Source organism: Ylistrum balloti, unplaced genomic scaffold, assembly GCF_031769215.1.
Source record: "Ylistrum balloti isolate Yb309-2 unplaced genomic scaffold, AGI_CSIRO_Ybal_v1 Utg369850, whole genome shotgun sequence".
In the NCBI taxonomy this organism is placed as follows: Eukaryota; Metazoa; Mollusca; class Bivalvia; order Pectinida; family Pectinidae; genus Ylistrum; species Ylistrum balloti.
In genome coordinates, this window is record NW_026782003.1 from 3,957,416 (window position 1) to 3,969,828 (window position 12,413).

At 33.9% G+C, this 12,413-nt stretch overlaps 1 protein-coding gene across 2 annotated transcripts in view; it reads right to left on the reverse strand.

Moving 5' to 3' along the window:
* LOC132545560 (E3 ubiquitin-protein ligase MIB1-like) overlaps positions 1 to 12,413 on the reverse strand; it is a 77,717-nt gene that overhangs the window by 57,507 nt on the left and 7,797 nt on the right. For both annotated transcript variants that reach the window (XM_060209249.1, XM_060209248.1), the window contains exons 10-13: positions 12,268 to 12,401; positions 11,870 to 11,977; positions 8,588 to 8,785; positions 5,278 to 5,429 (exon numbers count right to left, since the gene is read on the reverse strand). In XM_060209249.1, coding sequence (XP_060065232.1) covers positions 5,278 to 5,429; positions 8,588 to 8,785; positions 11,870 to 11,977; positions 12,268 to 12,401 — 592 coding nt within the window. The remainder of the gene's footprint in view (positions 1 to 5,277; positions 5,430 to 8,587; positions 8,786 to 11,869; positions 11,978 to 12,267; positions 12,402 to 12,413) is intronic.

The following is a 12,413-nucleotide window of genomic DNA, read 5'->3' on the forward strand; positions in this document are numbered from 1 at the left end:
GTAAGCATCTCCTGCTTCATTTCTGTCACATGCCATGTAAATCTTGGTATATCAGAGTTAGTAAAGCCACAATCCAGAAATGAGATAAACTGAACACCAGTGAAGCCAGTAAGTAACAGAGCTAGTGGGTAAAATTCTGTAGACAGCAGACCTTAGATTCAGTGTAATATAGAACATTCTTCATCTGGAATTGTACTCAATACAAATTATAGCAACGGTATTGGGTGAGGAGGATTTAACAGCCTCGCACCAGCCAAGGTCATATGCGGATGGGATAATGTATATATGAGGTAGACAAAACTCCCCTCACTGTTACTGACAAGTGCAATTACCCCATTTTTTAATGAGCAACCCTCAATTTATCCTAGCCAAGTTTCACTCTGAATAATTTACAAAAGAATTATTGGTCAATATGGAGAACCTGGTAAATATCAGAAGTCAAAACATTGGTTATAGTAATCTAATTCGTGTGTACGATTGTCTTTCCATGATATAACCACAAATCAACTTGTATGATCCTGCTCAAAATGTTATTGGAGAACTATCTAAAAAGATATCAATTAAAAGCAATGGTGTAACAATCACCACAAAAATATAATGATTACCATTAAAATATAATGATTACCATAAAAATATAATGATTACCATTAAAATATAATGATTACCATAAAAATATAATGATTACCATTAAAATATAATGATTACCATAAAAATATAATGATTACCATTAAAATATAATGATTACCATTAAAATATAATGATTACCATAAAAATATAATGATTACCATTAAAATATAATGATTACCATAAAAATATAATGATTACCATTAAAATATAATGATTACCATTAAAATATAATGATTACCATAAAAATATAATGATTACCATTAAAATATAATGATTACCATTAAAATATAATGATTACCATTAAAATATAATGATTACCATTAAAATATAATGATTACCATTAAAATATAATGATTACCATTAAAATATGATTACTATTAAAATAAAATTACCATTAAACTATGATTACCTTTAAAAACTGACTACTATTTAACTACGATTACTTTGAAATATGTTTACCATTATACTATGATTACTGTTAAACTATGATTACCATCAATCCAGACCACTTAAATTTAGATTACTTAAAATAAATCTGTTATCTAAAGCTCACTTTTTACTTCACAGTTACTTGATGATGTGAACAGCCACCACCAATGCTTTAAAATAGATCTAGCTATCAAGTTATTTATATTGCATAACCTACGTTGCGTAAAACACTGAACTACGTAGTTTTGTCTACCATTTACACATCTATTTATAACACCAGTGATGTTATGTTGCTACAAGAAGGATGCCAAAACGTTCACATGCCAGGTATGTGGCTTTGGTTTCACAAGTTTCTATAGCATAATTCCAGAGATGTCTTTGCCACTCAGAATCCACCAAAATCAGATATAGTGTGGCGTCTTTTCTCATGATCGGGACTGTTTAGTGGACAATACATTGACAGACATGAGGTGCTAAAGAAATGACAGGAAACAGACAAGATTGACAGAGAGAGGGAAAAAGGAAGACAAAGCAATGAGAAGAAAAAAAAGGAAAGATATAAAGAAAACATTGAAAGAGGAAAATTGTCTTGAATACATGCCAATGTACAAGCATCAATGAAACAGCATAGAAAAAAAAACCCACTATCACATTATACAAAATCATAATTTTCTGAACAAATGAGACATTTTTTGACACAATATGCTGGTCAAAGTTCCAGGACCCACATTAAATCAATGTTTGTGACTTTAAGAACAATGCCAGTAACATTTCAGATGTCAGTTTTAGACACTTTCAAATGCCTTGTGATCTATCCTGATTTATCTGCTAATATTCGTAATACCTAATATTATATAATACATGAAATGATTGCATCATAACACTACCAGTCATCGTGAACTACTTTGATCACACCTGTTAAATTGTTTTAGAAACAATTTCATTTCTGTTATTACTTGGTGAAATGAACAGCACAACTCCAAAATGTTAAGTAAAAGACACTGATAACAATAAATAAAACCCTTAAGTTGGAATTCTTTTGGTGCTATTTTAACCTACCCAGCCATCAACTCATCAAACCTGAACACGATCCAAATACTAAATACACCCAAATAAGACCATATAATTTTTACAGACTAAGGGGAGATAATAAGATAACCATGCACAAAATAACATAAAAATAAATTACAAACAGTCACTAACCATGACTTATAAAGCCATCACAGTAGATTTAAAATTTGTAGATTTAAAATTTGTCATAAAAACAATTAACTCCCGGTAAAGCTCCTTACAATGCTTATAATTAGATGCGAGATAATCGATTGTTTCTACTGAATTCAACCTCTAAACACTATCAGCAATTTCTTAAAATTCAAATATTATCGCATCATATCTCAACTGAATGCCTCGACAGAAACATGTACAATTTCATACAGGACAGCAATGTGCTTTGTCAGCAGCAGATGAGCAAGAGAGTTTACCAGGTACTCCTGGAATTATTATAACATGATGCTGCTTTTGGATCAAAGTTTCATCATTCTGCCAGAATAATAACCTGTTGACATTAAACAGACATGCAATAGATATAAAACACTCAAAAGAAACAATCAAACACAGGTTATTTTCTATGTACCTATAAACATGCTTTCTTACGATTTTTATAAAGGCTTTTTAATCACAGCACTGGGGATTCTTGGTCTCGAATACTGTAGAGAAGGTGTCCAATGCTATTTTTACTTTTAATTATAAACAATTTCACATTTTTTCGATTTTTTACATTGTACATTTGAACATCTATGATATTCCCCTTACATCATACATTGCATTGATTTTATCCTAATAAAACGAGAAAAGATTAAACGGTTCCTGCTTTTATCCATCTTTTGAAGCTGTCAAACTTTGTGACGGAGCCGGGATCATTCTCCACAGTATTTATCACTACTCTGATGTTTCACTTCATTTCGTAATACATGTCTTTATTTGACCATTGAAATACAAACAAGATCAATACTGTTCCTACTAAGTGAAAGTGATGTGACCCTCGAAGAGCAATATTGTGCTTTGTAAGTTCTGAGACAGGATTCTCTGGTTTTGGGACAGTGGTATTGATTTATTAATTAACAGCTATCCTTTTTCATCTGACATGAGAAATCTACATTCATTTGGCTGAAAAACCTATTATTCAATCAATATATATGGTATCTCTTACTTATTTTGTTAAGGGAATTCCTTGACATATTCAAAAATAACTTGAGTAAAGGGAAATAACTCTGTCTGACATTTATATATGATACCAATATTGTTAAAAATCTGCTGACCTTAATTGTCTATTTATACAACAGAATTAGTAAACTATTAAAACGTTTTCTTTTTAATATATAATAGATATGATAGTTCCAAGCACCAGAAACTGGCGAATCTGACAGTCATGACAAAATAAGGTGTTTTATCTTTAATGTTGGTTTTTTGTAAAACATGGAATTTCTCATCTGATTTTAAGAAAAGAAACAAAGAAAACCCACTTATCAACATCGTACTTCATAACTAAATAGTTTAATCACATCATTGTATATTTGTGAATATGGTCAAATTTCAGTAGAAATTCAAGAGATTTTTCTGTTATTGCAGTAACTTAAATAAAGCATTTCAATAACTCCTTACTGACTAAACACACAAAGCACCCTAACACTACTGTGATGGTCTAACATGTATGAATTATTTCAGATCACTGGTTTACTAATTAGTAGTTAGGTATGTTTAGACATATTTGACAACCATTTTGGAAATGAGAAGGAAGTTAGTGACCGAATTACTGCAATTAACAGGAAAACAGATCTTCCTACAGTGGAGAAAGAAGGAGGACAACATGTTCGTTTATTTGTTTGTTTGCTAAATTCCTTGCCCTGTGAACAACCAGAGAGTCATTTTGAAGCAGGGAGTCTTGTAGTAGCTAGTGGCTACCTAACTAAGAGGCCCATAGCATAGCCTCATCACAGATTGGTCTGCTTCTTTGCTTCCTTGGAAACACAAACCGCCATGGGTAGTGAGCATTGAACGACACATCTCAAACCTTCTTCTGGGGTTATGCATGTCAGTACTCTGACAGTCTTATCAGGGCCCTTTCACAGGAAGTAAAATTTTAATACAAAACTACCTACATAGCAATTGTAAATTTTTCAAGTGACCAATTCCAATTATCATATGACAGGTACCATGATATAATCTGACTGTATTGACATGTACCTGGCTTAAATCTGACTATTGACAGGTTCAGGGTTTGAATCTGACTATTGACAGGTACAAGGTTTGAATCTGACTATTGACAGGTACAAGGTTTGAATCTGACTATTGACAGGTTCAGGGTTTGAATCTGACTATTGACAGGTTCAGGGTTTCAATCTGACTGTATTGACAGGTTCAGGGTTTCAATCTGACTGTATTGACAGGAACCTGGTTCAAATCTGACTGTATTGACAGGTTCAGGGTTTGAATCTGACTATTGACAGGTTCAGGGTTTCAATCTGACTGTATTGACAGGTTCAGGGTTTGAATCTGACTGTATTGACAGGTTCAGGGTTTCAATCTGACTGTATTGACAGGTACAAGGTTTGAATCTGACTATTGACAGGTTCAGGGTTTGAATCTGACTATTGACAGGTTCAGGGTTTCAATCTGACTGTATTGACAGGTTCAGGGTTTCAATCTGACTGTATTGACAGGAACCTGGTTCAAATCTGACTGTATTGACAGGTTCAGGGTTTGAATCTGACTATTGACAGGTTCAGGGTTTTAATCTGACTGTATTGACAGGTTCAGGGTTTGAATCTGACTGTATTGACAGGTTCAGGATTTTAATCTGACTGTATTGACAGTTTCAGGGTTTGAATCTGACTGTAGTGACAGGTTCAGGGTTTGAATCTGACTGTATTGACAGGTTCAGGGTTTGAATCTGACTGTATTGACAGGTTCAGGGTTTCAATCTGACTTTATTGACAGGTTCAGGGTTTGAATCTGACTGTATTGACAGGTTCAGGGTTTGAATCTGACTGTATTGACAGGTTCAGGGTTTCAATCTGACTGTATTGACAGGTTCAGGGTTTGAATCTGACTGTACTGACAGGTACAGGGTTTTAATCTGATTGTATCTACAGATACAGGTACCAGTTAAAATCTGGTTGTAACGATATTTATATCAAAGTTTCTACAACATGCAGTACCTACCTTGGGTTTCCCCGGAGTGCAGCATGGTGAAGAGAATTAAAGCCATTGTTATTGGCTATCGTCAGATCTGCATGATGTTCCAGCAGGATGGATATCATATCATCTCTCTTCTTACTGATAGCATCATGGAGTGGACTGTCACCCTCAGAGTCCTAACAGCCAAACACAAACACTTTTAGCTCATTCAAAACATCTCTTCAGAAACAAAACCTTGATATACTTTAAAAATTCAAGCAATACCGCAAAACAAAAGTTCAAATCTGAGTTTGCTAACAGTATTGGCATTAACAATGTAAGGGAGATAACTTTTGTCTACAGTAAAATTATCATGTATCCCATCAAATTTCAAATGGTTAAGAAATAATTCATATTATGTTCAGTTAATACCAGGCTTTTCATTATCTCAGGTTTCAAAATGAATGAAATATTTTGACAAATATCGGAATCTAAAATTCCTTGAAATGTACAAAAATCATATGGTTCATTGAAATGTACAAAAATCATATGGTTCAAACGTGGTTAAGAAATAATTTCCAACTAAATACAAAACAACATACAACAGATACATAGAGGATCCCAAACGAACGACAGTTGTTTATTGTATTTATCTAATTTAAGTTAGTTTGATTTCAAATTTAAGAGACAAAAGTTTTACCAATGGCTTTTTCTATATTTGAATATTAACATGTAAGAGTTTGATAGATATGATAAACAACCGTCACTAGTTTGGGAACTTATTTATCCCATAACTTTTCTACCTACAAATGTACTGAGCTCAGCTTCTCAGCATGGCCACTAAGCCCTATGAGCTTTATCACCTCATGGCAAAATTTAGTTCATATTTAAGAAATGATAATTATCTATTATAGATGAACGACTTATGTTTACCATCATATGAAGCATAATTTGGTATTTTATAATTAAGTATTTTGGTAAATCTAATAAATTCTTTATTAATATCATTCTGTTCTATATGTCCTAAGGATATTCACATCACACATGTAGGTTTGTGTCTAGTTGACGATCCTATGGTCATAAACTGTTTAGCCTTTGGTCATTATATGTCAAATTTACCTGGTTACCTGGATACTAAATATGTAATCCTTATTGAGTACTCCAATCTTATATCAGTATATCTAACATGTTGGCGTGGTACATGTAATTTCTTATATAATGTAACATTTATTTTCCTTGTCCATCTCTATAAAAGCTGGTAAGAAACTGTATTAAACAGTCGATCTCTAGGACATACATCCATACATCCACATACCAATAAACTTCTTAAACAGACAGTCCTGGTTATTTTTATTACCTTATTCTAGAATATTTGAAGTATGAGAATCATAGTCCTTGTGTGTTTTAGTATAAGAACAGTTCATGAAATCACTCGGCACAACGTCAAGATGCGAAACAAGAGGCCCATGGGCCTTAACGGTCATCTGACAAAAAGCAAGCCAAACCTAGAAAGTGGGTTGAGGTCATTCATTTGAACAAACTTGGTAGCCTCTCCTCCAAGCATCTTACAGGCCCAATATCAGCACTCATGGACTTTTGCTTGTTGAGATGAAGTCCTTTGTATATTTTAACATATTTGACCCCTGTGACCTTGAAAGTGGGTTGAGGTCATTCATTTGAATAAACTTGGTAGCCTTTCCTCCCTGCATGCTACAGACCCAATATCGGCACTCATAGACTTTTGCTTATTGAGATGAAGTCCTTTGTATATTTTAACATATTTGACCCCTGTGACCTTGAAAGTGGGCCAAGGTCATTCATTTGAACAAACTTTGTAGGGCTCCATGCCAGCATGCTATGGGCCAAGTATTAGCCCCCTAGGCCTTCTAGTATTTGAGAAGAAGTTATTTAAAGATTTTGACATATTTGACCCCTTACCTTGAAAGTTGTTCAAGGTCATTCATTTAAATAAACTTGGTAGCCTTTCCTCCCAGCATGCTACAGACCCAATATCAGCACTCATAGACTTTTGCTTATTGAGATGAAGTCCTTTGTATATTTTCATATATGACCCCTGGATTAAAGTGGGCACACAGGTCAGGTTTGTGTGTAGGGTTGCCAGCATGCTATGGGCCAATTATTAGCCCCCTAGGACTTCTTGTATTTGAGAAGAAGTTATTTTAAGATTTTGACATATTTGACCCCTGCGACCTTGAAAGTTGTTCAAGGTCATTCATGTAAACAAACTTATAGCCCTTCTCCAGCATGCTTATATCAGTATATCTAACATGTTGGTTGGTACATGTAATTTCTTATATAATGTAACATTTATTTTCCTTGTCCATCCTATTAAAGCTGGTAAGAAACTGTATTAAACAGTCGAACTTAGGACATACATCCATACATCCACATACCAATAAACTTGAGCCTTTTGGTTAAACAGAAGTTGGTTATTTTTATTACCTTACCTTCTAGAATATTTGAAGTATGAGAATCATAGTCCTTGTGTGTTTTATCATAAGAACAGTTCATGAAATCACTAGGCACAACGTCAAGATGCGAAAAAAAAAAACCACAAAAAAAATGACACCACCAGGTCAAAGGCCACACAGTCTAGACAGCTAATTGTCTTACTAATTACAATCAGATTTAATTAATTAATTTCCCTGATATGGTAGACATGTTGGTATTGTTAACGTTGATGTTAACATTTTCCCCAAAGATTTGTTTTTCAAAACAGAAAAAACACAGAAACTAAGCTAGTAACAGGCGGTGGTCACGTGTCAGAGGTTAGCCAATCAGAATTATTGGAAGTTAGAGAGGACCAATTGGAAACTTTGAGTTTACATACTACAGTAAACATTAAGACCATTATGGAGTTTATCATGTGGCATATCAGTTGTGAAACAGACATAGTTATGGGATAAAACAAAATTACATCTACTTCTAACATACACTATCTTTTAGAAACATAATAAACAGACTTCCTGTAATATTCTTAACAAACAGATCACAAGACCAAGGAAAACTTTATCTATATTAAAAGGTGAATGTTTTCCCTCTTGTTTTAGTATCAGACTTTAAACAAGAGTTTGGATTCCAGAAAAAAAACAATTGAACAGCTGGACGAGTTTAACAACAAGTAAATTAAAATATAAAAAGGTAAAAAACTACATTGTGATAGGGATTTTAAATGTTAAAGAATATAAGTGCCTGAATAATGATTAACAATGAGGAATCGGAGGGTAAGCATTCAAGTAGTCTTCCAACAAGGTGCCTACAACAGTCAGACATCCTAACACTAGTGACACACAAGTACAGACAACAGAACGGAGAGTGTGTCACATGTTCAAACCTGGAGACTGGGATGACAGCCAAGGTCCAGTAGAGTCTTCACAACACCAATATGGCCCTTGTTTACGCCAATATGTAGGGGTGTTTGACGACGTTTGTTTCTGGCGTTGAGGTCAGCGCCTCCCCTCTGTAACTGTTCAATCACGCTTGGCTCATCCCCAAAAGCAGCATGGTGCACGGCTCTATCGCCATCTTTGTCCTGCAGACAATAGAAAGGTTTAGAATGTTTTTTATTTATCATAAAATCATCCATGATGTACTCTTTATGTGGAATTTGGATATTCTGACAAGGGATAACGAATGTAAACAAAATGCAAGGCTTTACTACTGCTGAACCAAAGTGTAGAACATCCATTATGTGATGAATAATTTTATCCACATCTTTCCCAAACTTTTGATAAAATATGATATTGAAGATGCAAAGCAACACCAGAATAAGCACAAATCTAAATACCAAATAAATTTGGAAACAGCTGGTGAAGCCATATCAATAACATATAACAGCCCTTCTTCCAATCTTCACATGTACAAAATCACAAACGCTAAACTCAAGGGAAAAAAAGACCTTTAAGGAACATGCCATATTTATTGTGCAATATAAGTAATATAAATGGCCTAACTGTAAGCCAAGGTAACAGCCATCTAACACTTGTCTGCACTGCAATACTTGATTATGAGAGCCCATGCTTTATCTCACAACCTCCAATAATACATATTATCTAAAATTGTAACTGAACTGTTTACAAGTTCAATCATTAACAGTAGATAACTTCTATTTTTCACTCTTTCATTATTATTATTTTTTTTTTTGCCTTCCTTATGATCAGTTAAATACGGTTGTACTGTATCGAACAATGCATTAAAATAGAGCATCTGTGTTGACGATGTTCCAGTCCTTATCTTCAGAATCATTCATTCATCCTTGAAATAGTTAACTTCATAGGTGCTAGTCACTATTAAATTTTCTTGACGGTCAGTGACCTCCTGATCAGCAACTCATAATGACATAACTGTCATACAATTGTGGTAGTGTTTGTCACACAAGTATGTATATTTTTGATAATTCATATGCTAGAGTGTGTGCTTGTGAGTGTGTCATGCATTATGTATTTATACATAAAACCTATTTGTTGCTTTGTAAATATACATAATCATTGTAGTGTAATCCATTCTCTCAGTTCCCAGAGAAGAAAACCGACACTTGCGCCATGTCAACATTATTAATCAGAGTGCTCCCTATCTTGTTGATATAAGTGCATAAACCCTTATGCCTCCACAAGACCCTATAGATTTTTGCTTTCTGAATTAATTATTCTTACTGTGGTTTAATTCTCTATTAAAACAGATAAAACGACAATGTGTGGTAAAGCAGTCAGTGCCGATAGTTTTCAACAATGTTTTTCAATATAAACATTAATATTCTATCAATTGATAATTCAAACTCTGTCTATTCTCGTTTTACTTTAGTTTAAATCGTTTACCGCAACAATTTTGATATCACATAACAATTGCTAAATGTGGTCACTATGTACATCAACAAAACATTCTGAATTCCAAACGTAACGAATGATTATTGTACGAAACTGTTATCATCAATCAGACACCTAAGTGCCACTTTTTTCAAGTTCATCTGATGTTTCAGATGTTTAATCTCATTCGCTGCCATATCATGCAAGTGCTAGCTGACACACCTCAGGCCCCAACTATATATAACAACTGATCCGTATAGACCTGACATGGAATACTGACATGGATATTGTCAAAAAGCTATGGTGTCAAAGTATACAACTGATAATTAAATCCCAATGATTACATCAAATAGATATTTTTAGGTCTTAAATATTCTAGAATCATTGGAGTATCATGTTGATTTGTAGCCTAATTCTCAATCTCTCTCCCTGTTAAACCAGGGTTTAGATCAATGCTGATGGGACATGACTTAAGTGTTAGTACCTAGTTTCTATATGGGCACCATTGTAACAGGGGTCTTTATTTATTTCAATTCCACCGCCAGGATTAGAACCAGGAAGCCCTGGCTTACTAGTCTGATGCTCAACTGATTGAGCTAGAAATAATTTCTCTCTAGTTGGACGGTATGATGTAGCTAATTCAACTTGGTTTAACTGAGTCATACTTTTGGTGGATTTATTCTAGTTTAATTCATTCATAAACTGTTTTATTAACCAAAAATAATAGAAGATAAGAGTAGTAAAAAAAATAAAACTCATTTGCCTTATTGTCATCGATGTTGTTGAAAGGAAAACCCATATAAAAGATCTGTGTCTTAAAACTTTGATTTATAACTGGCATGTCTTTAAAATACTTACTAACCTCAAAACTATCAAGTTGACAAATCAACGTTCAACCCAAAATGAAATTGCCATGCAAAGCTTCAGCATCTTAGACTCACTGATAAGAGTTAAAAGCACTTTAATATTTTTCTTGTTGTTTAGTAAACTATAATCAAAATTTTGTAGAAATCTGAAAAGATCATTTTTCTCAATTTTACTTTGCAGAATATATGGCTAACTTCAAAAGAAATTTCATAAAGAACAATAAACAAAAAGACCACAGCATCCTTTGACCATTTCTGTCCAAGAAACAACTTAGTATAACCCTGACCATTTCGTCATCAGAATGTGGACGGACAGAAATGCCAAGGATAATAATGAAAAAGTTCTTCTATTCAAAAGAAGAGATGAGATAAAACTTAGTCATGATTACAAAATTGCTGTTCAACATGCTGCCATGACAAAAGGCTCTGAAACATGTAAATATTAGCCTACCTGCAGGACTTAGTCCATAATTGAACTAGAGGTAAAAACTTAGCCAATAAAAAGGTAAGGTACATAATGTCCACAGGCGACCATATTACATTACAAAGTTCTTAGGGTTTGTCAAGACTCAAATATAATGAATCAAAAAATGGCTTTTGATCATGATATCATAATGCGGAGTTGGATCTTCAGTGGTATTACAAATGTAAAGGCCTAGGAGTAGATATATGGTAGGAGAAACATAACACAGTACATCAGTCCTATAATTCTTAGCCTGATTACAATGTAAAGCTTTACCCTACAACAGGATAATGTACTGACGACAGGAAGCAAGAAGATTATTGATGGAAATAGGCTAATTAGTGGTCAAATTTCAATATCAAACATGCATAAATACTGACCCTTTTCTCTCAATGATTAAATTGCTGAAATCTGATATGGCTATTTATTAACACTGAAATCTTCAATATTCAGCCACCTAGTGCTATTCAACATCAAAATCTCACCTCTATTTCAAAGTCCACATCATGCTTCATCAGTACCCTTATGACATCAGAATGTCCATTTTGTGATGCTGCCTGGAGAGCAGTGTGTCCAGCAAACATTCCATTGGCCTGAATCAAGTGAAGGGTTATTAAAATGTTTGGTTAAAGGCATAATTGAAACTAAACATCATTACCGGTAATTTGGTTTTCCAACAGCCTGCTAGTCATAGGTTGAAAAGATTTCTAAGTCAATATACCTATTGAAAAATATGTTCTATTTTAAAGAAATCAAACCGTAAACCTGCGGCATAGAGTCGAAAAACAATATCATTACTTATTACTTTGAATCATTATCGATATTTTTAAGATTTTCAATCCTTTTCATTATTTGTTGTACAAGCAATAAAAAATATACAAACATCAGCCTCGGGTCTCTGTAGAAGTTCGTCCACTTTGGTCCCATCACCATTAGCTGCTGCCTTGACTAGTTCCTCATTCACATCTCCAGAAACATGTGTCTCAAACAACTTTTTCAAGAGAGCACTAAGGCGTTCTGCATCATAAA